The 27,583-nt window shown below is 42.8% G+C and overlaps 1 protein-coding gene across 2 annotated transcripts in view; it reads left to right on the top strand.

Annotated features, from left to right (window-relative positions):
- The window catches only part of nkain4 (sodium/potassium transporting ATPase interacting 4), a 59,661-nt gene that overhangs the window by 23,887 nt on the left and 8,191 nt on the right, over positions 1-27,583 (top strand). For both annotated transcript variants that reach the window (XM_026154604.1, XM_026154603.1), the window contains exons 4-5: positions 12,054-12,254; positions 23,198-23,258. In XM_026154604.1, coding sequence (XP_026010389.1) covers positions 12,054-12,254; positions 23,198-23,258 — 262 coding nt within the window. The remainder of the gene's footprint in view (positions 1-12,053; positions 12,255-23,197; positions 23,259-27,583) is intronic.

Genomic DNA, 27,583 nt, shown 5'->3' with positions numbered 1-27,583 from the left:
TGACTCATTCCTGGCAGCTTAAATCAAACCTGTAGATTTAACGCAGCTCAGATAGTGTCCAAACCTGCAGACACTGTCCGAAATTGACATGTGACTAATATTGCCTAATACTTACAGTAAATACTTTCCTAATCTTAGTTTTATCTGGTCGGAAAGTGAAAGGACAATTATTTATTCTTCCTGTAAGAATAAAAGTGCTGCACAGTAGAGAAATCTGAAAACTCTACTTTTGTGTTTATCATAAATATGCCTACCTCTGTGATCGCTTAATTTATTTTGACGAAAGCAGCTGATCACAAATTACAGTTTTTGAGCTTTTGTGATGTTCAGTCTGTTGTCCGTTCTTCTGCAATTCACAAAAATCCCTGCTCCTCCTACAGCATTGGACAGATGTTAGTCAAATGGGATTAAGTTCTCCTTTATGTGACTGTGTGTGAGCTCCCTCGACTTCCCATTAGTTTTGGTTTTTTTTTAATCAATTTTTAGTGTTTTTTTTTCTCCTCTATTTTCTTATCTTAAAACAATAACTCGGACAAATTTTCATACCGATCCACCTTAGTGTGAACGGAGCGTGAAACTTTACCCTCTGCCTCTCTCTGTCACTCATCCCCAGCACGCACTGTGTCTGCTGACTGTGTTTTAGAGATGATAGAAGACCACCGCGAGCACTTTCTTTCCAGCTCATGAATCAATATGCGGCTCACGGTGTGTGCTCACGGTTGTGAAATTTAAGTAAATTCGAGACTAATCAGAACTAGAAGAATCTAAAGCATCTAAGCAGGTTTATTTCCCCAATGCGATCACTCAAGCATAGTTTCTAATCTTTTTATTTCACAAACGACAAATTAAATAAGAGCCTAATCATTTCGACGTTTAGCCTCATAGACTGCCTCGTGTTCCTAGTATTCCACTAACAGAGCTGTCTCTAAATCTCTATTGACTTTTGTTAGAGAAAATAGTTTGAGTAACATCAGTAGACTAATCTTAAATCTATGATATGGGGGGATTGATTTCTGCTTTGGGGTGCTGGAAGCATAACAATAACACTCCTGACAGTAAGTTGCCCAAAGCCTCTTCAGTATCGACTGCTGACGTAATGCAGTTGTGAGCATGGCTACAGCTGGGATAGGGATGGTTCCCTTCGCTTGCAGGATCCATCAGTGGCATCTGTCAAGTCATTAGTCCTCACAATCCTATCTATTGACCTTCAGCTGTCCTTGTTTTTGTGACTGTTGAGAAAATGACAGAATGATGGCAAAATAAAATAAGAAACTGAGGGGGATGATAGGTAATCTACAAGAAGAAAGAGTGATAATATCAGCATCATGATTAATATTTTTCTGACTCCTTGAAGACTTTGCTACTGACTGCACAGATGGATTGGTGTTTATGTGGCACTTTTCTGGTGTTATTGACCACTCAACGTGCTCTAACACTGCGAGCCACATTCACACACTTTTTTTTTTTGTGCTTTCTTCTATGCACGCAAATGCCTGTCTTAGGTGCACATTTAGATTTGATATCTTGGCATGTGGACTACAGCTTCTGGGGACTGGAACCCCTAAACATCTGAATCCTGAGCCGGAAGATCGGTGTTCCTGAGCCAGTTCTGCCCCTGCTCTTATAATCTGGTTATATTATGATGTATGTGTTGTTGATGTGTCCATGTATGTGCCAGTGGGGGTTGATAGGAATCAGATGTTTCCTGACAGCACTTGGCAACGTTAATAATGCATGTCTTGTCACTGAGGGGCAGATGCAAGGTTAGATTGCTGTATCGGGGTATTGATTTGTGTGTGTGTTTGGTTGTGTGTGTGTCCATGAGCTCATATGGTTGTGTAAAAATTGAGCAACACCGTGCAGACTTCTATGCATAAAAAAGTTTTCTCCAAAAGCTGCAGTATTGCTGTAGTATGGCTTAAGAATTTATAAACCTCACATAAACAGCAGATCTCCTGGCTGAGACTTATGCACATATTAATAATATTTAGTTCAGCCAAATTCTGAAATATTATTTGTCTAGTCCGGCAGTTGTTTTTGATTTTACTCGATTAAATGTAGGATATAAGCCTCTGAAGATTTCTCTGTTCAACCCAAGACAATTGAGGTCCAGAGAGAGGAGTGCATTTTTAAGATGTCAACAGAAAGATGGCATTAATATTATCATTTATGCTGTTTTTTTTTTTCTTTTTCAGAAAGTAGTTCCATAAAAAGGGACTGAGATGTTTCCAAGTTATCCTGAGAAACAAGCAGCTTCTGGAAAGGCACATAGATGATTTGAAATTATGACATTTTTAATGTTTTTAAACTATAAATGCTATTTTATTTACGTCAAATATAGTGATGGAAGCAGACATTTGAAAAAATAATGCAAACAATAACTGTTTACATGGAGAGATCGCACTTTTTCTAAGTGGTAGAATGTGTTTTTTGGTATGACAAGTTCAGTCCACTCAGTATATAATGCCATGAAAATGTGCTCATACTAAATACCTGACATACATGTGATGTACGGTCACTTATTGTATTAGATGAATGTGTTCATCTGTGTGCAGACATGGTCACGACAACCTCCTGAAGTTCAAATCCAAGTATGAAAGAAAGGTGATTTAAGTGACATGTGACACACAGTGACACGGTTGTTGGTGCCAGACGAGCTGGTGTGAGTATTTCAGAAACTGCTGATGTACTGGGAAGAGAAATTATCTAGTGAATGGTAGTTCTTTGGGAGGTTGTTCTTAGTTAAGGACAGAGATTAGAGGAGAATGACTAGACTGCTTGTTTTCACAATTTGACATAAAAAAAATGAAATCCATTCTGGATTGTATCAAAGTTTAAGAGTAGTGGTGATGTAATGGTGTGGGGGATATTTTTTGGCACACTTAGACCCCTTAGTACTAACTGAACATCATGTAAATGCAACAGCCTATCTGAGTCTTGTTGCTGGCCATGTCCATTCCATTTAAGACAACAATATACCCATCTTCTTATGGCTACTTCCAGCAGGATAACACGCCATGTCACAAACTCAAAACACACACACTGGTCCAATGTACTTGTAACCCAGATCATTGGTTGAGTATGGGATTTCTGATTATTTGTGGTCACTGAACGCACCACTGTGCCGTGCGCATAGCCACTCTCTAGTCCAGCTACAGAGTTTTTCCTTCCGTTCATCCGATGAGGCGCATGCTGCTCTCGTGCCCTCTACGAGCTGGAAATTCGGGAAAAAGTCTTGTAGCGGTTACAAACGTGAAGCGGAGCTGAGTCCGACAGCATTCGCCATTACACGAACTCCTCTGGCTGGTTTGTTTGCCCTTTTGGTGCCCTGGATCCTACTGGATGAACTGCCTTGTGGAAGTCCTCATCTGATGACTCTGCCGAACCGTCCTGGCAAATAGATGGTCGTTGCTGCTTGCTGGATGCTATTATTGGATGCTACACCGTTCCAACAGAGCGGTAGGAACAATTCAAAGGGCCCCAACGATGCGCTTTATTTTTCCCTGAGCTCAGGTGATTTTCTTTTGGCCAAAGGACCTTAAAGGATACATATTTGTTTTTATTTATTTATTTTATTTTTCTTATGACACTGAGTGGAAAGACACTACAAAAAAAGGGGTTTATTATTTAAAATTGTGTCAAATAAATGTGTTTATGCTAAGTAAGTGTGGTGTCCATTGTGTGCTGGAAGCCTTATTGTTCCTGTGGTGGAGCAGCTACTACCAATCTCCTTTACGAAACTAGCTTCTGACAGGATATAGATATTTGGGATACATTTGTTTTCTTGTAACCTATTTTTAGAGAAACTGTGATTCTGGGTTAAACATCGGGGTGAAATTGATGACACTGACACCTAGTGAACTGCCCAAGGTCAACAGTCCTGATTTCCACGCATTAAAGGTTTGGCGTAAGTACAGATTGCGTTACAAGTGGCGAGCCAGCCAGGAGATTGGTGAAAAGTAGCACCTTGACTTTCCAGCTCACAACACCTACCTCTTTTCCTTGACCCTATTGTGTTGGACATGGATCTTTGCAGACGTTTTGATGTAGATGGCCAGTGCTCACTTTTTGTGACTGGCGTTGAAGGGATTTACACAGATGATGACATTGCTAGTGTTTTTTCAGTAAATGGTAAAGTTTCTCGGATAGTTCGAATTCCAGATGAATCAAACCAGCCAGAGGGTAGAGTCCTGATACAATATTTGTCCGATCAAGCCATTTCCAAGATCAACCCCCAGATCTTAGGCGACTTGCCGAGCCCCAAGGATCCTGCTATCGGTTGGTCTGTCAAAACCATTCGAGATGTTGCTCAGGAAGAGGTAGGCAAGGAGTTAGCTCGTAGATATTTAGAAGAACTGAAGGCTGTTGGAGATAGTGGTAAAGCAGGTTTCTTGAGTGTTATTCAGAGTGAGGTCAAAGAAGTTCGACATAACTCTGAGATTCCTGACACACAGCCACACACAGCTCAGGATGGTGACACATCCCTCCATGACATTGTAGCTAGTGATCATGATGAACCTAATCACTACACACAGACCCACAATGCACCTGATAGTGCTGTGGTGAACCCTGTTAATATCGACCGCAGTCTCCTTAACCCACCTCAGATTCAAAAAGTTGTCGTTGAGCACGTTATCAGAAATGACTCAACAGCCCCGTGGTCTACACAAACCAGACTGCGCACCTTTTCTGGCCGTGCTCCTAGGCCCAATGGTGAGGTAGACTATGAAACATGGCGCACACAAGTGGACCTTCTTGTCAGTGATTGCTCTCTTAGTGATGTGCAAAAGGTTAGGAAAATACTTGAAAGTTTGCTAAGTCCAGCAGCCGATGTTGTTAAGTTGCTTGGTGTGAGTTCACCACCCAGGGCTTATGTTAGGCAGCTCGATTCCGCTTTCAGTGTTGTAGAGGACGGAGAAGAGTTATTTGCAACCTTTCTCAGCTCCAACCAGAATAGCGGAGAAAAGCCCTCAGCATATTTGAACAGACTCCATAGCCTCCTTACTCGAGCTATTTCTAGAGGGGGAGTCTCTGTCGAAAGTTTGAGCGAACACCTACTCAGACAGTTTATTAGAGGCTGCTGGGACCAGAGTCTCATTATAGCTCTCCAACTAGAAAACAAAAAGAACAGTCCACCAACATTCCCAGATCTACTCCTTATGTTGAGGACCGAGGAAGGTCGTAGATCTGCAAAGCTAGACAGGATGAAAAAACATCTGGGTGCTACAAAAGCAGCTGTACATGCCCACTCCATTTTTGATGTACCCTCCTATGATGATGAGCCCGTTCCAACACAGACTGCAAAGCAGAGCGAAGCATCTAAGCTTGAGAGGAGAATGGATGAGCTTTCAAAGCAGGTAGAGAAACTGAGTCAAAGGTCCAAGAATTCTCCTTTTGACAGTGAGCTTAGTGCAGCGTTAAAACAGAGACAAGAAGAAACTGTTAAACTTGAAAGCAAAATAGATGAGTTGTCTAAACAACTCAGAGAGCTCACTCAGAACCAAAAATGTCCTAAAGAGAATAATAGTGGCAAAGACTTCCTTGCGGCAAGAAATAGCAGTGCCAGGAGACCAGTTAAGGTTCCCTCTATGCCAAAAGCATGGTTCTGCTTTAGATGTGGTGAAGATAACCACATTGCCGCTCGATGCCCAAATGAACCCAACCAGGCACTAGTCCGCCAGAAGAATGCTGAGTTAAAGGAAAAGCAAGGAAGGTTCCAAGCCCAACAGGTTACTGAGCCTTTTGCTTTAAACTTGTAGCGGCTCCTGCTGTGGGACGTCCAGGAGCTGAGACCAGCATTAGTCCCGCCTCAAGTGACCAAAGAATTGGTGTTCAGAGCAAAATAAAGACGCAGACAACGGTTCAAGATTTCAGTTCCCAATCCCGCTTGCCACCCGGTCTGATAGGTCCTCGTTGTTCAGCTTCTGTTTTGGTTGAGGGTGTGCAATGCAACTCTATCATGGATAGTGGTTCACAAGTCACTACAATCTCCGAATCATTTCACAAGGATAAGCTGGCACATCTCCCCATTCAGCCCATTCAAGCATTGCTTGAGATTGAGGGTGCAGGTGGACAGCACGTTCCCTACCTTGGTTATGTTGAGACCCACATCACTTTTCCTCACAACATTACAGGCAAAGAGGAAGAGTTGGTTGTTTTGGCTCTTGTTGTGCCTGAGTGCCATTTTAACAGCAGAATACCAGTTTTGATTGGTACCAATGCACTGTTAAGACTCCATGATAAGTTATCTGAACGTGACGGTCCAGATTTCCTTCACAGACTGTGTTCCAGAGATGTAGCACTGGTTCTCCAGCACTTGGCTAAACAAATGGATGATTGCCACATACACCCAGTGAGGTTGAACGGGAAAGTACCAGTCACCATCCCTGCCAACCACAAGTGCTGTTTAATGGGCGATGTTAGGCTGAGAAAGAACACTCCTAACGTAAGTTTCGTCCTTGAACCAAATGAACACGACAAGTTACCTGGTGGTTTATTTCTTGAAACTGCTTTGATAGACATCCCTTACAAAGCTAAGAGTAAGGTTCCAGTCGTCTTGCAGAACTTGAGTGGGCATAGTATTGTATTGCAACCAGGAAGTACAGTTGCCCAGGTATGTGTAGCCCAGCACATTTCACCCCTGGTGCCTGTTTCAAATGCTTCTTCTCATGACAAGTTTGATGGAGAGAAGCTTAAGTTTAATCTTGATGAGTCACCCATCTCTGAAGAATGGAAAGAGCGCATCACCACCAAGCTCAAGTCTATTTCAGAAGTGTTTGCGGTTGATGATCTGTCTTATGGTCACACCACTGTGGTAAAACACCACATTCGGCTGAACGATGACACGCCGTTTAAGGAACGGTCGAGGCCCATCCATCCAAGTGACAGAGAAGCTGTCAAGCAACACCTCAAAGAACTGCTTAATGCAGGGGTTATTAGGGAGTCAGAGAGCCCCTACGCATCTCCAATAGTAGTTGTGCGTAAAAAGGATGGTTCAATCAGGTTGTGCGTTGATTACCGCAAGTTGAACGCACGGACCATTAGGGATGCTTATGCCCTCCCAAACATTGAGGAGACCTTCACGGCCCTTAGTGGTGCCAAGTGGTTCTCGGTCATGGACCTCAAATCAGGCTATTATCAGGTTGAGATGGCCGAGGAAGATAAAGCTAAAACTGCTTTTGTCTGTCCTCTTGGGTTTTATGAGTTTAATCGCCTGCCTCAGGGCGTTACAAATGCCCCAAGTACGTTTCAACGACTGATGGAGAAGTGTGTTGGGGATTTGAACTTGAGTGAGGTACTTGTGTTTTTGGATGATCTGATTGTGTTTTCAGACACCCTGGAGGAACATGAGGTGAGACTCATGAGGGTGCTGAACCGGTTGAGGGACTTTGGGTTGAAGCTGTCCCCAGAAAAATGTCATTTCTTTAGGCCCTCGGTGAAGTACCTTGGCCATGTGGTTGATGCCCAAGGAGTTCACACAGATCCTGATAAGATCTCAGCTTTGAAAACATGGCCTCGTCCTACAAACAAGAGAGAGTTAAAATGTTTCCTAGGCTTTGCCGGTTATTACCGGAGATTCATTGATGGATACTCAAAGATCGCAAAGCCTTTAAATAGTCTCACGGCTGGTTACTACTCACCCAAAAAGAGGGGTAAAGTGTATCTTGGAGAACATTTCAGACAACCATCAAACATTAACTTACCTTTTGGAGAGGAGTGGACACCTGAATGTGAAAATGCGTTTAAGACTTTGATTGAGAGATTGACATCGGCACCTGTCCTTGCTTTTGCCAACCCACAGCTACCATATGTCCTGCACACTGATGCCAGTCGTGAAGGCTTGGGTGCAGCGCTCTACCAAGAGCAGGACGGGAAGCTGAGAGCTGTGGCTTATGCAAGCAGGGGACTTTCCAAAAGTGAGAGAAACTATCCCACTCACAAACTTGAATTTCTAGCTTTGAAGTGGGCAGTTTGTGAGAAGTTTAACAGCTACCTTTATGGCGCTAACTTCACCATTGTGACGGATAACAATCCTCTCACGTATGTACTGACATCTGCAAAGTTAGATGCTGCTGGTCATCGCTGGTTAGCTGCGCTGTCTACTTATCAGTTCACCGTTAAGTACAGGGCCGGTCATGCCAATCGCGATGCAGATGGGCTGTCCCGACGACCACAAGCGCCTCCTTTTGAAGATGAGGATTTCATCAAAGAAAGGGAGAGAGTTGATGACATGAAAAACCGTCTTCTAGAGGTGAGCAACGAGATGAGTCACGAGGTGGTATCTGCCTTATGTCAACGCCATCTTGTGGTGTCAAAGATCGAGCACTGTTCAAATCTAGGACAACCCTTGGCTGTAGAGTCTCTTGCTGTTGATCCCTCAACAGTTGCGGATGTATTTGGAGAAGACACATTACCATCTATGACAAGCTCTGACTGGTATAAAGCTCAGAGGGATGACCCGGTTGTCTCACGTGTCATTACCTTCGTTGAAAGAGCTCAAAAGCCCAGCTTCAGAGAAACAAACCTTGAAGTTCCTGATGTTAGGCTCCTTCTCAAGGAGTGGAGAAGACTCGAAATGAGAGATGGAGTATTGTACAGGAAATGGACAAATAGAGACAACACTGTATGGCAGTTAGTCCTACCTGAACAGTTCAGAGGGAAAGCGTTGCGTGGAGTGCATGATGAAGTTGGTCATCTTGGTTTTGAACGAGCACTGCATCTTGCCCGTTCCAGATTCTATTGGCCAATGATGACAAAGTCTGTAGAAGAGAAGTGCAGACAGTGTCCACGCTGTGTCAGGAGGAAAGCAGTGCCTCAGAAGGCAGCGCCTCTTGAAAATATTATAGCAACTTACCCGCTTGAACTCGTCTGTATGGACTATTTGTCAGTTGAGCCAGACAACAGAGACACCCGGAACATATTAGTTATCACTGACCATTTTACAAAGTTTGCTGTGGCAGTGCCAACTAAAGATCAGAAGTCCAGGACCATTGCAAAAGCTCTGTGGGAGAACTTCATAGTTCATTATGGGTTTCCCAGTCGTCTACTCAGTGATCAGGGTAGAGACTTTGAATCTCACACAATCAAAGAGCTATGTGCGTTGATAGGAGCAGACAAAATCCGCACTACACCTTATCATCCTCGCGGAAACCCGGTGGAAAGGTTTAACCGGACGCTTCTTGATATGTTGGGTACGTTGGAAGAGGAAGACAAATCTCACTGGAGGGACTTTGTTAAACCCTTAGTTCATGCGTATAACTGCACGAGGAACGACACAACTGGTTTCTCTCCTTATGAACTGATGTTTGGCAGACAACCCCGACTACCCATTGATTTAGTCTTAGGTATCCAACCTGAAAATGCCAACCATAAGTCTCATTCAGAGTATGTGAACAACCTTCGTCAACGTCTGGAGGAGAGCTACACCCTAGCTGCAAAAAACTCCCAGAAGATCGGAGAAAGGAATAAAGTTAGGTTTGACAAGAGGATTAGAGTGGCCGAGCTCTGTGCAGGTGACAGGGTTTTGGTTAGGAACATGAGTATCAGAGGTAAACACAAAATCTCAGACAGGTGGGAACAGAAAGTACATGTTGTGGTTAAACGAATCAATGATGGCCCTGTCTATGTTGTGGAACCCGAGTTGGGAGACGGACCAAAACGCACCTTACACAGGGATCTCCTTCTACCGTGTGGGTTCTTACCTGTGGAAGAAATGGCAGGGAGCAGATCTCATGGGCCCTCTAAAGGGAAGAAACCAAGGAACAAAGCCGAAAGAGAAGTACAATCTTCTGATAACCCTGATGGTCAGGAAGATGAGGTATACAGTGATGAGGACGAAGTGTATCCAGCTTTTGTGGTTCCAGAAATAATAACCAGAGGTCCTTTTATCCAGACTGAAAGGCAGGTTATCACACCTCAGCTGTCCACTGGGGATGTGCATTCTAGTTTGCCCCGTGCAGAGCCACAAGACGAGTCACACGCACGAGAAACACCCAGTCATGTTTCTGAACCTGAGCCTTTGTTACACTCAGAAAGCAATGAGATGACCACATCTCCCATTCCATCTGATGAAGGTCCAGGTTGGGTTGTTATTGACATTCCTGAACAAACAGAACCTGTTGAAATGAATCAAGAAAGCAGCGACACTGCTGAGCAGAGTTCAGAGCCAGAGACAGTAGAGTTGCGGCGTTCTGGGAGAGAGAGACGCCAACCTCGTAAACTAACTTATGAGTTAGGTGAGCCTTTAATTTTGGCTCTCAGTTCCTTTTTGTCAGAGTTTCGCAATTGTATTCTCTCAGAGCACTTTCCTTCACACACCTGTTAAGTCAAGTGTGCATGCAGAGACTCATGCACTTTAGAGGGGGAGAGTGTAACCCAGATCATTGGTTGAGTATGGGATTTCTGATTATTTGTGGTCACTGAACGCACCACTGTGCCGTGCGCATAGCCACTCTCTAGTCCAGCTACAGAGTTTTTCCTTCCGTTCGTCCGATGAGGCGCATACTGCTCTCGTGCCCTCTACGAGCTGGAAATTCGGGAAAAAGTCTTGTAGCAGTTACAAACGTGAAGCGGAGCTGAGTCCGACAGCATTCGCCATTACACGAACTCCTCTGGCTGGTTTGTTTGCCCTTTTGGTGCCCTGGATCCTACTGGATGAACTGCCTTGTGGAAGTCCTCATCTGATGACTCTGCCGGACCGTCCTGGCAAATAGATGGTCGTTGCTGCTTGCTGGATGCTATTATTGGATGCTACACCGTTCCAACAGAGCGGTAGGAACAATTCAAAGGGCCCCAACGATGCGCTTTATTTTTCCCTGAGCTCAGGTGATTTTCTTTTGGCCAAAGGACCTTAAAGGATACATATTTGTTTTTATTTATTTATTTTATTTTTCTTATGACACTGAGTGGAAAGACACTACAAAAAAAGGGGTTTATTATTTAAAATTGTGTCAAATAAATGTGTTTATGCTAAGTAAGTGTGGTGTCCATTGTGTGCTGGAAGCCTTATTGTTCCTGTGGTGGAGCAGCTACTACCAATCTCCTTTACGAAACTAGCTTCTGACAGGATATAGATATTTGGGATACATTTGTTTTCTTGTAACCTATTTTTAGAGAAACTGTGATTCTGGGTTAAACATCGGGGTGAAATTGATGACACTGACACCTAGTGAACTGCCCAAGGTCAACAGTCCTGATTTCCACGCATTAAAGGTTTGGCGTAAGTACAGATTGCGTTACATACTCAAATGGCCTCCACAGTTACAAGATCTCTATCCAATAGCTTTGGGGTGTGGTGGGATGGGAGATTTGCATCAGATCTGCAGCAACTGTGTAATGCATCAATATAAACCAAAATCTTTGAGGAATGTTTCCAGCACCTTGTTGAATCTATGCTACAAAGACTTAAAGCAGATCTGAAAGCATCAGTTGGTCTAAACTGGTACTAGCAGGGTGTACCTAATAAAGTGGTTGATGAGTGTACCTTCGCAATCCCTTCAATGCTACAGCGAGGTCAAAATTTAAGAATTTTTGCACTAAAACGTTAGTGTTGAGTTATTTGGTGGATTGCCTTCAAATGAACCAGATGCTCTGCAGCTGGATGAAGTGTAATAATTGTCACCACTATGTTTGCCTGAAGGGTTTTTTAAACCACATTTTCCTGGTTGTGATTTTCTATTAGTCAAAGCTGCACTGGCATAACGTTGACATGCTAGCACACTAAGGAAAGACGGTGAACATGTTGTTATATTGTGTTTTGAGAACCAGCTCAATGCAGCGCTAACATAAGTAAGGCTTTGGAGAGTCATTAGCAGTCTAAAGATGCTTGTCTGTAATTTTATGAACCAACCCTTTCAGCAAAGGATTACAATCATAAAAAGTCTTCCAACAGCTTCTGTAAGTTTCCAAAGTTAAGCTCCCTGCCTTTTGAGCATCGGTGCTTTGGTTGCTTTGAAAGCCAGCCTTGGTTTCCTTATAAAAAATACATGAATGTGCTTAATAACTAAAGAATACAGTCCTAGCAAAGAAGTTAATGTTTTTCCTTCTCCTTCCAGGACAGTGACCTGCTAACATTTAACATCTCAGCTCATCATTCCTGGTGGAGTGAACATGGCCCCGGCTGTGTGCGGAGAGAGATGCCACAGGCTCCTGGGGTCCATACCACGGAGAGCCACTCCTACATCACTGTCATGGGCTGCTTTGTGGACTATCAGTACATTGAGGTCATGCACAGTGGGGCACAGATTCTTGTTGCTGTGAGTACAAGTTAACAATACCCGCTGACATTATGCACATTAAAATACCATTCATACGCTGAGTCTAGATGGCCAGGACTTCATTGTATCACAGTAAGTTGGATATCTGTGAGTTAAATGTGAACAGAATAGAAAGGAAGGTGATGTTTTTGTCTTACTTTAAGCTTAAGTTATTTTGTCCGGGACAGCTTCCTCTGCCCTGGTCTCCAAATGAAAAATTGCTCAGTTGTTTTGTCTGCTGAGGCTCAGACTTGCCAGATGCTAACAGGTTACTCAAACACTGGAAGGACTGTTATTGTTCTCTTTATAAGCTCTGTATCAATTCGCCAAAAACTCCCATCCTGCCAGCATGGACATTCTCTCACACACACACACACACACACACACACACACACACACACACACACACATATGACCGACTGCCCCAATCCTGGATGGGTGCCAGGGCACTCTTGGTGACCAGCTCTGCAGGAAGTTTTGGGTTCAAGACACGCACAATGGCACAGATTTACTCACACTAACAGTCACTTACCCTCTGACTCCACCGTGACACACCCACACCTATTTTTCACAGTTATTGTCACTTTAATACATGTGGAGTAGTTAATGTTGGCAGTAGGTGACAGACAGAAAGAGAGAGTGAACACACAGTGATGTTGTCAGCCTTGAACTACGATGTACCAGTGTGTTTCAGAGTCCTGTTGATTTTATCTAATGCTGGAATTATTTACAACTGGGGAAGTGTCGTGAATGCAGTTTGATAGATTGGAAACAAGCAAAGGGACCCAGCCATGAGAAGCACTGGATTTTACCATTCATCCCATGGCCCCCACGGAGAAGGATAATAAAATGGCTGGCCTCACTTTACAGCCCCGGCACTCTCGCTGAACCTCATTACTACTTGCATTATGCACAGTGAATTGGTTTATCCTTCGCCTTCGTTGGATTTCTACTCCACATGAGATGGCAACACCCTTTTGCCTGCAATTTACATGAAATTGTTCAACCAAGCATTCAACTGCAACTCCACGGGACTCGTTCCCTAGAGGAGCAGGGAAATTGGTACTGAAATCTTAGCGTCACGAGTGACATCGTTTTCCCTGTATCCCCACTTCCTCTCCGGGTAAATGCAGGGCTCTGCTTAGGAAAATTGAATCCTTTTGAGATGTCCACTGTTGTTTTGGTTAGTCCCCTTTTCCTCTCTCGCTGGAAAACGGGGCCAGACGGGGAAAAAGAAAGAGCTGAAGGGATGGTTGAAAAGAAAAGGAAGAAAGTGGGGTGTCCCTTTGTCTTTGTTAGAAGGGTTTCAAGGTCGCAGTGAGAGACCATTAAATATTTAGTTTGGGCTCCAAGGAGCATGTTTCATTAAGTTGAAAAATGTGGATCCATCGGCCAATAATGGAGGCATCGCTGTCATCTATCAGCTCAGATTTGTCATAAGCTGGATGGAAGGGCTTCAGAAGTAAAGCTTTGGGTTAGGGGGAGTCTGCCTTGTTTTGTTGCTTACTGCTGCTACAGGCAACATTCAGCCAAAAAAGGAACTTCAAGATTTGAAGGATGAGCTTGAAGTGGAGGCAACCTTTTCGAACTGGGTTAATGTATTATTCATTTATCACTGCGAGGGATATTTTCCTTCATCTCTGTCCTTCTATTCTTTGTTGCCTTCACTAAATCGATATTATAGTACACATCGCTGTTTACTGGGTTTGGTTATCATAGTACCGTTATAAGAATGAGTCATTAAAAGATCAATGCAGTCAGCAGAAAACCCACAGTTGTTTTTGTCGTCTCTCTGTATCGTCCCGTCTTCCGTCTTTCTTCTTTCACTCCTGTGAACTTGCTTTACTGGTAAATAAAACAGTTGTGTCTGAGAAAACATTTCCAGTGTGGTAGGTAGAGTGTGGGTAGGAAGACGGCCAAAAAAGGAAAAGAAAAATGGTGCAGGATGTGAAATTGAGTTTACATCTGTAGACATAACTCTTACGAGCTTAAAGGGAACAGTGAAAGCTGTCTGAGATGCTGTGCTACTCATAAAACAGCCGGAGAAAGTGCTTTCGTGTACACACATACACACGCAGATATCATATCATTTAGCGTAGGTTATTGCTGCCACAGGCAATGCTTTCTTCTGTTGCATCTCTATTCCCTAGAAACCTGCAATGGGTGGAAGATGATAACGGGAGAATCGGCAGTGTGCGTCATTCTCTCGTTCCATTGCTCATTTCCTCTGTTTTCATGTTTTTCCCACATCACATTCTCACAGCTCAGCCCGTCTTCCTGTCTTTTTCCTGAACAGATCTCGCACTGTTTGACCTTCACGTCATTCAAATTCACAAGAACCTAAACAACAAACGATGACAATGCATTTCTTGCTCACTCAGTGTCACTTGTGCTCCTTTTTCTCTTGCGCTTTGACAGCTCTGTGATGTTGGTCTACTCTCTGTTTTAAAGGCGCAGTTTGCTTTAGCACCAGGGGGCAGGGTAATATGGTGGATGAAGCAGCCGCAGTTGATTAGATGGGTATTTTCAGCAGGGTTGGCATGAGTAGACCGCTGTGATCACTACTCTGGGGTCTGTTTGTCTACAGGGTCTGTGTGTGTTCTTTGGCTGTTGAGAATCTCTCAGCTCACCAGCGTTAAAACATCACGGGCACCCAGGCTGCCCCCTGATACATCGGAGAGGTCAGAGTGCTCTCTCTGGCAAGTCCTTTAGTCCATGCTCTTTATTCCAGCTCTCGTGCTGAGCAGCACTACTGGGAATGCATTTTTTTTTCTGTTTTTGTGTAAGATGCACTGGGAGCCATGTGGAGGATTTCTCCAAAAACATTAAATAGCTGTGCATCGTCCAGTATAACAATGGCACAAAGCACCTCTCTGATATGTCAGCATTGACACTGCGTTTTAGCTGCACTGTAAGTCTTACAGCTTCTGCCTCAAAGGATTATAAAGATTCTGGGATTAAAAGATTTATAATGCAGTAGTGAGCAGTTATTAGGGCTGTTGGTTGCAGCCAAAAGCGAAGAGGAGAAGAGAACGACCTCAAGACCAGAGGAGAAGAAGGGGAGAAAAAAAAAAGCAACTGGTTGCTGTTATACTTCAAAGGCTGTCTCGGCCAAGAGCTTTAATTGTTAATCTGGTTTGCAGGGTGAAGGATAAAGATTATCTTATTATAGTATTTGGTCTTTTTAAACTTAAGAGAGAGCGCAAAAAGAAGAGTCAACAGAGGAGAACGTGGAAGTGAAACACAAGCAAGTTTAAATGAGTTAACTTCATCTCCAGTGCGATGCTCGCTTACCTGTTTGCTCGTTGAGCGCCTACTTGTTTTGTTATTTACCTTCTTGTTTCGGCTTCAGTCCATTCGTTTCTTATCCCACAGAGCCCCATTTTTCCTTCCTTCACTCAGACTTCATCTAAAATCTATTGTGTGGGGCAGCGTGTGAAGAACAGCCTGTGTTTGCTTTCTTTATGCAGCTTTTATTTCTGCTTGGGTAAGCCTGTTGTGTTTGTGTGACATTAGCACGCTGTTAAGTGCAGTTACTTGATGTGGAAGATGCAAATAAGCACCGCAGACACTTCCCAATGCCTTGTGGTTGTATGTCAGCTGTACAGACCCGTGTTCTTGCGTATGTGGGAGAAAACATTGATAAATGTGGACTGTGCACTCCCTTATAATGGTTTGTCATTAAACATGCAGCTGTCTACACACGAACACACACATCTAATTTTCTGCAGATGAGTTGGCACCTTATTGTCAGGCAGAGTCCTGTGCAATTAACCTACAGGACATCTGTACCACCTCTCTATCTGTTTTGCGCCTCTCTGCATCCCCTCCCCCTTTCTCCCATGTGGTATGTTTTACCTGCAAATTCCTTTAATTGTAGTGCACTCAGTGAGTTTTCTCCTGACACTGAGCCACAGTCAATACTGTGTTAATTAGCTGTCAGATCGACCCAGATATCCGTCGTTACGAGCACATGCATTAACCAGGCAGCAAAGAACTGACGACGTCTTGAGATAAACTGAATTTAAGTGTGGCATGGTGGAAAGAGCAGTATATGGGGCTAAAACTGTTAACTAAGGCTGAAGTTGTGCAAGGCAAAACAGTGGCTGGAGACAACTTGAGATCTTGTTGCCTTTGAAATGGTTGCTTTGAAGGGGAGGGGGTCAGGCCTGTGACCATTTGCAGTCAGTTGCTGTCTTCAAAGTGATGGATGGTGATAAAACAGCAATAAGACAGTCAGTCTTCTATCAGTTTGTGGCTGAATGGGAACAAGTTGGCAATTAAATGCAATCTGTTTGTGATAATATGGTGATTAACTTTGATAAATCTGGAAAAATTACGACTCGTTTGTAGTCTATGTTCATCGGAAATGCAGAGTCCAGCCAGAGCCTCAGATTTGAAACTGAAATTCCTCCACAAAAAGTGATGCAATTGCTGCAAAACAGCTATTTAACAGCAAAATACCAGGCAACCCTCGAATATGACCTGCTGGCAACTAATTGAGTTGGAAAAATGAATTGCAGGGCTGATGTCCTCAGCACAGATTGACTCCAGTTGCTTGCAACATGCTGGCAGCACGTCTACATACATAGTTTTGACAAACTGCACTGTGTCAGGCAGTGACTGCAGTCACTCCAAGGCAGACTGCAATTGTTTGGTGACAAGTTGCTTCCCAACAACCACAACTTTTTTTTTTTTTTTTTTTGTAGTATCGCAATAGTGCAAATTTGCGTATGTATTTTGCGATGGACGTTATACAGAGAGGTTTTGAAACATTATAAGTGTGCTTCCATAAAGTCCTTCAAAATCCCAATTGCACGTTGCTGGACACAGATGATGCTGTATATGCTGTGGATGCTGATTGGTTGACAAATGAACCAGAGCAGGGAAGAAACCAACAGCAGAAATCACCAGGAAAGGAAGAAGTTTAAAAAGAATCAAAGACTAAAAAGGTATCAACAGGGGCTGCTGTGGACACTTTGCATTGTTTTTAACACTCGGTTTCACTTTAGTTCTTTGTGTGTTATAACTTTACTCTCTACCCAGCCGCCTGGAAAAAGCAACAACGAGATGAGTAGTAGCACACAGACCAGTTTTACCACATATTTTATGCACTCTATCCATCCACAGATGTTTTCTCCTCTCATATCCATGGACTCCCAACATGCTACCACTAGTGAACCTCAATTTCAGCATTAGTTGCAAAGAGGCTACCTTTTACCTACTCTAATGTGACCGAAAAAAGCTAATGATCAGTATTTTCATAAACTGTCAAATATTTTTTTTGTGGAGTCTTAATTATCTTTCACAAAATCCTTTGTTGATATTTGTCATTTATATGAATATCAAATTACTTATTTGAAATAGTAAAGCAGCATTTCTTCCAGTTAGAAAAGCTGTAACTAACGAATGCCTTCCTAAGTCATTATCACACATGAACTGCAGCCTTTAACTTTACCTGGCTGAGCTGCATGCGAGAGCACAACTGTCTGACTCAGATTAGACATGAAGTGGTTTTTATCCTACCAGCTCCAATCAGGCATGACTAAAATATCTCAACGACAAATGTACTTTTTTTTACTGGAAAACCACAGGCAGGTCCGATTTTATAGTTAACATCCACATTCATAATCTCCAAGTGATGAACTCGATGTTTTATGATTTCGATCAAAATTAAATAACATTAGTGATTTCCTGACATTCGTTTCCTGAAAAACTGACACCAGAGCATCGTGAGCTGCACTTTGCATTCATTTTACAGCGGTTGACCAAAGTAGCTGCATGCCCAGTGGATTGATGTTTATGAGTGAAAGTCTATTTTCAAAGGTGGCTTTGTGTCTTTCTGGACAGACACATTCATTGTAAACTTGACCTTCATTAGCCTATGCAAATAAAAGTAACCTTTCTCTAGCTCTGTGCCTGATCTTCTCACTCACACACACATTAATGTCAGAGCCTTTAACTTCTCTTCGGCCTCATTATCTGAGAGAAGAAATGCAAATGGCACTGAAATACTATTAATACCTGCTTAGTTCACTCGGCAGCATGAAGACCCACTGGAGGACATCTTTACTTGTTTTCCTGAACTGAAGTTATAGTATCCAATTGTCCGCCTGCTTGCTTCTTTCTCTGTGTTATTAATTCTGGAGATCACTGTTCACTGCTCAGCAGCCCCGGAGACAAAGGAGAGAAAACAAAGAAGAGAGTGGTATTTAGTGTTAGAAGAGCCGAAAATCGGGAATCACCGAGGGCTGGAGAGAAAGAGAGTAGAGGAGGTTTGCAGATCGCAGAGTGACAGGAACATATAGACCTGTGTTTAGAAAAGTGACTACTATAAAGACACATAAAGTGCACAGCGCAAAGGAGAAGGAAAAATGATTGGCAGCCAAATTAGTTGGCTTTAGTGTGGCACGTCTTCACAGAAAGACTGAGGTCAAGTCACCGAGGACATGCGGGGGCTTTATGTGCTTAATTAATATGACATTCATTTCTACACATAGGTGCCGAAAACTGAGTGTGTTGGTGTGTGTGTGTAAGTTTGAGTGTGAGACACAGAGAGACAGGCATTTTATTAGCTTCATTTAAGGACGCTTAATATGCAATGATACATAAGTGGAGCTCTGTCACTTGTTATTGAGGACACCGACCTATATTGGCTGCTGCCTCCAGCAAAAAGCCGCCCAGCGTTCGCGTCTCTGATTTTTTTTAAATCGCATTTCCTGTCGCACTAAATGCATGGAAGCAATATAAAAAAGGACTTGAAGACAGATCGGTTTAAGATTAGCTCTAACATGCAGTGTCCGACTTTCCTGCAGCCAGTTGTTATGAGCGAATGAGTAAGAGAGATGTAATTTGTTAGCTGTTAATTGTTAACAGGAGAACTGCTGGAATTTTTTGGCCTCTTGACACATGAAGTTTTCCCATTTGTGAGCTACGCGTCAGTACTTGCAAACTGCTTTTGTGAAAATGGTCTGCTGTCAGTGGGAGTTTCAGAGCTCTATCAGACACCAAAATTCGGCTTTTTACACATAAAATCAAAGCTGCAGTCCTGACTTTTCTAGACATCACCTGACAGAGTTGGTTCAGGCTTATGACATTAAGTCTTCTACCTGCCAGCTCCTTTGTGCAAAGTCTGTGTGGTGTTGGGATTGAACCAGTGCATGAATAGCGCAGCTAATAAAACTGTGCATTTACTGTTTGTGAATTGGAATCATGTGTGTTCCCGCCTGCAGGCAGCAGTCTCGCTTTAACCGCACCGAGTAGTTGAAGAAGCGCAAACGCATCTGAAGCAGACTATTTCCTGCTGTGTGCTAAATCTGAGAAAGCACAACAGGGAAAAATATCCTGACCTGATTCTTCCTAAATTGTCCAAATTTAGTGGAAACCATATAAAAGAGGAATGGAAGATAAAAATCAGCTGTAACATGCAGTGTTTGATCTGTCTTGCTGTCAGCATTTATTTCCCATGCCTGACCGTTCGATGGGCACACTTTGAGTGTTTGGCTTCGGTTGATAGTCAGTAAAATTGTTATATCAGACACCAAAACATCTCAGCATTTTATGATACTATGAATCACAATTTTGCATCTCTCGATTGTTAAGAGACAGGAAATATTTTTCAACTGTCAAAAGGTACACACTAGAATTACCCTGTTCACATTATAGTGTAATCTGCCAGACATCTGTACCACCAGCAACCTGCTTCTACATGTATTAGGCAAAAGCAGTGTTGGGTAATTGCACTGCAGTGCACATAGCTTTGCTTTAAAATTACTGCCCATATTTTCTTTGCTATCGCTGAATTGACCATGAACTATTACATTGTTCTTCACTGCCATAATCATAACAGCAAAGGTATTCAATCAAAATGGCAAAATATTTATTCGTGAAAGAATGTCCAGACACCGACAAAATCAATGAAGCAGCACATGAAAGCTTTTCTGGCAGCTCAGTTATCCAACAAACCTTACGTAGACAGTTTATGTCGACGCGCACTTTAATTCGACTCACTTGTGTATGCTACACAGGCATCTGCTTCCTGCTCTGGCCTTCTACGCTGATGCTTTGCCTATCCTGTGTTTGGGTCAACCCCAGACTGGAGAAATCAGGGCCCTTTTTATGAAGTTTAAATCAACATGCACTCATGCATATATTAACTCATAAGAGCACACACTTTTACAGGCAAAACACACATGGGCACACACACCGAGACACAATAAAATTGAAAAACGGGGTGTGCCCCCTGCTGTTAACACCATCTTGTGTTTGACACTGGCTTTATACATATGCTAATTCACCTCCATTTCACTGCCAGTGTAATGGATGGGGTGAGACCAGCAATTAGATATTAGAAAGAAAAAATATAGTGACAGCGAAGCAGAAAGAAGAGTATCTTATCTAGCCCACACAGAGACAGAGACCTTCCCTTTTATACTAAATGTGACACCTGCTTTTCACTCATAAATAAAACATTTAATCTACATCTGGAACTTCAGTGAAGGTCCAACAGATTTTGTGCGTGCGTAAAATGGAGCAAAAACGCAAACGACAGAGACGAACAGCACATTATCTTTGTTTCATCTATAATTACATCAGCCAAGCTGAGTTATATGTTGAATGAATCTTACATAAATAGATATCATCGCGCACAGTCATTACCCCCTCGGGTTTTGTGTTTGTGAACCCAGTGTGCGAGCAGGGCAGCGTGCCCGACGCTGTTTTAATTGGCATGGCAGAGTGCCAAGTGATGGATGGGTGGCTGGGTGCAGAGACTCGCTGTGTATATTTCTGAGTTGATGACAGCCATCTGCCAGTGCCACGGGCCATTCCCAGTGCTGTGTTTCCCCACATGTGTGTTCCTCCTATAGTCAGCTGTGTGCTGGCTCTGCTGCTTTCTGCTGTGTTTGTGGACACGGGCAACCACTCTATGCACACTCCATAACCTACGGCCAAAGTAAAGCAAATTACAGTTAGAGCGAACACACACACACTTATTCATATACAGCCAGTATAGAGAAATGCTATCATAATAATGGCTTTGTATTTTTATTTTCTGGGAGGGAACTTTTCTTTCTATCAGCCAAGGTTGAATCCTGGACAGGGTTGAGCATAGGGACATTTTTCTGGTGACAAAAGTTGCAGCTGTTGGGTTATTTAATGTATTTTATAAGTGTCTAAATGCTCAAAGAGTTGCAGTGTTAGTAGAAATAAAATGGAAAACAAAGAAATGGGGAAGTGTTATGACTAAACACACTTTTTCCTTCAGTTATTGTTTAATGTGTACTCAGGGAAACCGTGACTTGGTGTTTTTCTCCTGCTGTATCCTACGTTTCTTGGTAGAAAGGGGAAATAAACTCCCCTGTGTTTGACTCTTTCTCTTCACCAGAAGCAGCTGGTGAATAGAACTGTGCTAATAGAGTGCAACATTAAATCTCCCACTGTGGGGCCAAATCCAGCCACTGGGCTTAACAACGTTTCTGGCAGAAACCCTCGACTGCAGTATCTTTTACTGACTAAATGTTCCTTTGTGTATTCCAGCCAGACACTAACTTTGCCTTTCTATGCCGGGCAGGTATTGTGGCAAAGAGTTTTTAGAGGTTATTGTTGCTGCCTGGTTCCCAAGAAAAACATTTAGTATCAGCAGTAAGAATGGTCCAAAACAGCCACACTGCTGAGAGGCGCTATGAAGCTCTGTAGAGCAGAGGGAAACTGTAGAGTCAGATGGCAGTTCTCTGAGGATTCCTCACCACAGGGATATCACATTATCAAAAGAGAATTTCTAAGTGCTTTGGCAGGTATTTACAGTGCTTAAGACACCTCTCATGTCTTTATACTTTACTTCCAAGGAGCAGGACTTGTTTGTCTTTATTAAAGTGCTCTTGAGGAATAGTTATATAAAGCAAGACGCTTTATGGAGGTCTTCCAAAGTTTTTCTTTGGACACTGGCTGCTTATTTAGTCATTTTCAGTCTAGGCGTTGTACCTGATCATTTTCCGAGGAATGTTGTTTTTGGGGTTTTTTGTTAAGCCACTTAATACTGACCTGTGAATCATTCAAGCATTTAAAAAAAGGGATCTAACTCAAGTTATGAATCAGTGTTGTGTCTGCACATAAACAGACAGCTTAGCAAAGAACCAGTTTTAGGCACTTTGTTACAAGCAGTCTGTTGCAAAAACACATCATTTGATCTAATTTCTTTAGTTGAACCTACAATTAAACTAATGATAGCACAAATTGCCAGGCATAAAAGATTATTTTGCAAATATTTGTGATTCCCTTAGAGCTGTTACCATAAAACCTTTTCATATCTCGGCATTACGTGCAATGTGTCACGGTTTGGGGCTACAGTTATCTCAATTATGAACTCAGAAAAGTTCTTTCAGATTTTGAGCCACACTGGAACGCCATCTGGAAAGGGTCTGATTGGCAAGGGCTTCATTTTTCAGCACGCCATCCTGGCACTGCAGTAGAGCCATACGTGGATACACAATGGAACACTATCAGAGTGCAGACCTCAACATTATTAAAGCAGTGTGGGATCATCTTGACAAATGAACGAGAGTTCAGGCTGTGTAGAAGAAGAAAGGTGTTCATACCAAATATTTACTTCCAAGCTCATTAGAATTGTACAAAATTGCAAAAAGAAGAAGAAGTAAAGCACAAATTTGTAAGGTGTCTTTTTAAAATGTTTTTGCTCAATAAATGTCTTTAATGATTACTCGATATTCTTGTTCACAGAAAGATTTAATTAATGAACAAGTTATTCTGGCTTTGACCCTGCTCTTTGAGCAGTGTTGCATCACCAGTTACTTAAGGATGCGGAGAACAAACCCATTTTCCTCCTTTATTGTCTCTTTGTCTATCGAGGAAAGCACTCAGCAGCTTACCTTCAGCCTTGCAGGTCTGTGGTGTCTAACCTCCTATGTTTGCTTGTGTGTTCGCAGCTCCTTGGCTTCGTGTACGCCTGCTATGTTGTCAGCGCTATCACTGAGGAGGAGGACAGCTGTGAGTGACTTAACACACACACACACACACACACACACACACACACACACACACACAAACACACATACACACACTCATTCTTGCAAAGGAGCCTCACAACAATGAGTGAATCACACCCAGAGCCACTCGCACAAGGGAGACGAAAACGCCTGAGTTGAGGGGAATAAAGCTGCATCTTTCTTCTCCCTCTTTTCCTGTCCCACCCTATACCTCTCCTATCTGTACCTCCTTCCTCCCCCACACCAGCTGGGCCCTCTTGTTTTTCTTTCCCTCCAGAACCAAAGGAGCCCTGTGTTACTCTCCACACCTCCTTCAGCCCATTCTTTCCTCTCCTTTCGCTTTCACGTGTACGCTGGGCGCCTTGTCTCTCGCAGCCTGTCATCCTTGCTGTTGTTGGAAACCTGTTATTTCCCTCCTTTAATGTACTGTGGCCTTTTGTTTTCTCACTTTCTTCTTTCTGTGTGCCCCACGTTTTAACACTCCAGCCGTCTCATACCTGGTAGAGGTGAGATGGGGCTCTTGTTAACAAACACAAACCTTCTGCCTCCCCCCCAGGCCTGTTTCTTTTGGAGCAACTGAAACATCTAGATTTCTTCTCTGAAGCGGCTCCTCGCAATGTGCTATCTCAGGGCTCTTTTTCTTCTGGTGTATGCTGATCTGTGTTAGTTCCTTAAGTTAAAGTTAGTTGAGGGTGAGAGGCTCATTCTTTTCCTGTCAAGCATAAACAAGCACAGAGCTGGTGAAGAGTGTGGGAAAAGACAGCAGGGAACCATGAAATAAATAAGAGAAGATGGGGGGGAAGCAGAGACGGACACTTTTGACAGCAGCTGCTGTGACCTCATAGGCAGCAGGTCGGAGGTCCTGCAAGAGGTTAGCCAATCACAGGCCAGGAAAAATTTGATCTAAGGGTCAATGGTAGTCATAAATTTCTGATTTGTTCTGCAGTAGCTCTCATAGCTACACAAGTCTGTCCACAAGCTTGAGAATCTGTCCTCACAAATATATCATTTAGTAGTTAAATGGACCACTGGCATAGTTATGTACACGATTTTTAGAATACTAATTTCTAGAGCCTGGCTGTGTTCGTGTCTCTTTTGTTGCTTTTAATGTGATTTGAAAACAGAGTAATGAACAAAACACTACATGCACTAATTGAATTAAAACTGCAGGCTCTTGTAATTTGGTGGAATTGAGATGTGTGTGTGTGTGTGTGTGTGTGTGTGTGTGTGTGTGTGTGTGTGTGTGTGTGTGTGTGTGTGTGTGTGTGTGTGTGTGTGTGTGTTCCTACACACCAGTGTTACAAAGGTCTAAGCAGTTCTTAGGTGGTCACATACCAAAGGCTGTGAGGGGTTTGCATCACCACCCAAGTGTCTTGCAGTCTTAGCTCTAGCTGGTACAACTTAATCAGCAGTCAACCATAAGTACTGCTTTGAAGGCAAAACCAGTTCTATCAAGTAGGGCTTTTAAAAAAAAAAAAGTAGGGTTTTTTCGCTCAGCAACTCCTTCTTTTTTGAATTCTGTTCATTCCCAGTGAGAACATCCATTAAAACTGAAGTGGATAGTTATCCTCTCTCAAAAATAAGAGATAAAAAACCCCCAAACGAACAGCGAAAGGATGGCAAAAGAAAAAAGCTTGGGGTGAAAAAAGATTGTGGTGTGATTTTTATTGGTTTTAATTATCTGGCCCAGGCTGTGTTGAAGTGAAACGCTGCTACATCGCTTCCAAGTGCTAGCTCTTTGTTATTGTAATCAGCCCTTTGCCTGTACGCACCCACCAATATGCACATGTTTGTTCGAGCAGACACAGGTGCACACACACACACACACACCAGCTAAGCCACTTTCTGTGCTCATTTTCGCCTCCTATTTGATGTGTAGATTAAAGCCAGTTTCTCCACTGAGCTCCCTGGCTGTCTCAGCATTTCTCCTCCTACTCAGAAGTATATCTTCCATATTCCTCTCTCTCATTTGCTTCATTTCAATTCCCAGTTTCTTCACAGGTTTAGGGAATGATAATATATCATAGCCCAGGTTTATTGTGTTTAAGAAATCCTCTCTTTCCCCCGCTCTTTTACCATATCTGGCTTTTGAACTTTAATGAGGTGTGCTTGTAAAAAGTTAAAGGTCTCTGGTCACTCGTTGTATCAGCCTCATTAAGCGCCTTGCTGGTCAATAACTTCCACGGCTGATTGCGCCTTACTGAGAGAAGAAAGGTAGAGACAATCCTCTGGAGGGATGGAGAGAAAAGGAAGCAAGCGAGCGAGAGAGAGAGAGAGAGAACGAGAAAGAGTGGGCATACATTAGGGGAGCAGAGGGAGGTGTTTATCGGGAGCAAGTTGGGAGGAGAAAAAGGACCCAGTATGCAAACAACAAGAGACATGATGAGCTTTTCATGAATAAGGAGATAAGAGAGGAATTCCTTTCACGCAAAGCACTCTTTCACTCTCCAGGGACAGGACTGAGTTGGATTTGAGTGCTCAGACTTGCGTAAAGACTAGCAAAATGAACACACACACACGTGTATACAGGCACATACACACTCGCAAAAAGCCAAGAAGACACAATGGGGAGAATAACAAGCATCATATACCATCAGCTCAGGGTTTGACATGGCTTTCAGGCTTTATTACTGATAGAGTGTGTATGCGTGTGCATGAGTGAGCTCCCTTTTGATGTGAGTCTCTCTCCCTCTGTCACTCACAAGTGCATCTATACGTGGTCGCGCACTCGTTCGTACCTGGATGCGTTTGTGTGCGCGTTTAGCTGACTGTGTGTGACTGACTGACTGAGTGTAGGTGATTGTCTATATTTGTGTGCATGAATTTGTTACACAGAGTTATCTGCGGTGAGCAGACACACCAGCAGAGTGAGTGGTGGGGAAAATCCTCTTTGTAAAGTAGGTCATGGAGTTAGCCGCCTAGCACTGGGATAAGCTTGCTTTAGCTTGTCTGCTAATTATGCTGCCGCCCTCTGTGCTGAGTCACATCTGCAGAAAATGCTCTAAAAACAGACAGAGGAGCTATACGGCAGGATGCACAGGGGGCAGTATCATCAAGTTGTGTGAGAAGGTCAAAATAACAAAAGTTCTAGTATCTTCAAAAACATGGATGCACGTGTTCAGGACCTTTTTAATACTTTAACCTAACCTTAGTAGTGCAGTCAGTCATTTTTGAGGTCATTTTATACATAAAAAATAATATTGTACATATAAAAAATATATATTAATTAGTGTGCAACAAACTGATGTGTTCTCATGAACTTTGAATGAATCCATTAAAAATACACAGGAGCAGGCATTGGAAAACCTGTTCACAAAGAACACACAGAATATGAAGTCGACATCAAGTGATGATGAGCTGGTCCTGATGTTTCTAAACAAGCAAAGGAAGAAACTGAAATTCTTGGTTCATCCAATTCTAATGAGAAGGCAGCAGCAGGGAGAATTTCATGGTTTAATCCGGGAGTACATATTTCAGGATGTCAGTGGAGCAGGTTAAGCTCTTGTTGGCAGAGTTAGGACCACACCTGAGGACGCAGAAAAACGATTTCCCAGTGCAGACTGACTCGAGCAGCGTCTAGCTGTGTGTCTGAGGTAAAATAGTATTATTTTACTATTTGTATATTTTGTACCACTGCATTTTTGAGCTACGAGTCCACTTGTTCCCAAAGGCAGTGATCAGATTGGTCCGTTATCTTTATTCGTATCCGAAAAGTCTGGAAAATCAAGCTGGGTTTAAGAAAAATGCCACAAATTGGTCCAGCAAAACTATGTGGTCGGCATGAATGAATAGGTTAGTCTGAAAAATATTTTTAAGCTTCAAAATATTCACATGAATTTTACACGCCTGGTGAGTAAAGGCCTTCAGACTTCAGATATGAAGGTTCATATTTTTATCGTCTAAGAAAGGGTCCCCCCCCCCCCTCCCCCCCACTAAAGAAGTAAAAATCTTCCTCTTCTTGAAATCAGGACTTTAACACGTGAAAGTTTGTATAAGCGTGCTGATTTATTCCTGATAATAACAAAGTTACTATCAGCAGATGAGAAACTCAACAATGAGCCCACTAAACAACAACAGCTAGTTTTAAGTTAACGTTATGACAGTTAATGTTACGCTTGAGTGTCCTAAAAATCACACGTTCCCTCTGATAAACAGTTTGATTACGTTCTCACATCATATGAGAGTTTATTCACTAAGCGTCAGAGTCCAACAATGATAGGTCGACTTCAAAGAAAATTTCACGTACCGAGAGAAAAGTTCAGGATATCCTCAATGACTCATTTCAGTGTTGTTGTCATAGACACAAGTGAACTTCACTGACTCATT

This window comes from Astatotilapia calliptera, chromosome 20, assembly GCF_900246225.1.
Source record: "Astatotilapia calliptera chromosome 20, fAstCal1.2, whole genome shotgun sequence".
In the NCBI taxonomy this organism is placed as follows: domain Eukaryota; kingdom Metazoa; phylum Chordata; class Actinopteri; order Cichliformes; family Cichlidae; genus Astatotilapia; species Astatotilapia calliptera.
This window is presented reverse-complemented; position numbering and strand designations above follow the sequence as displayed.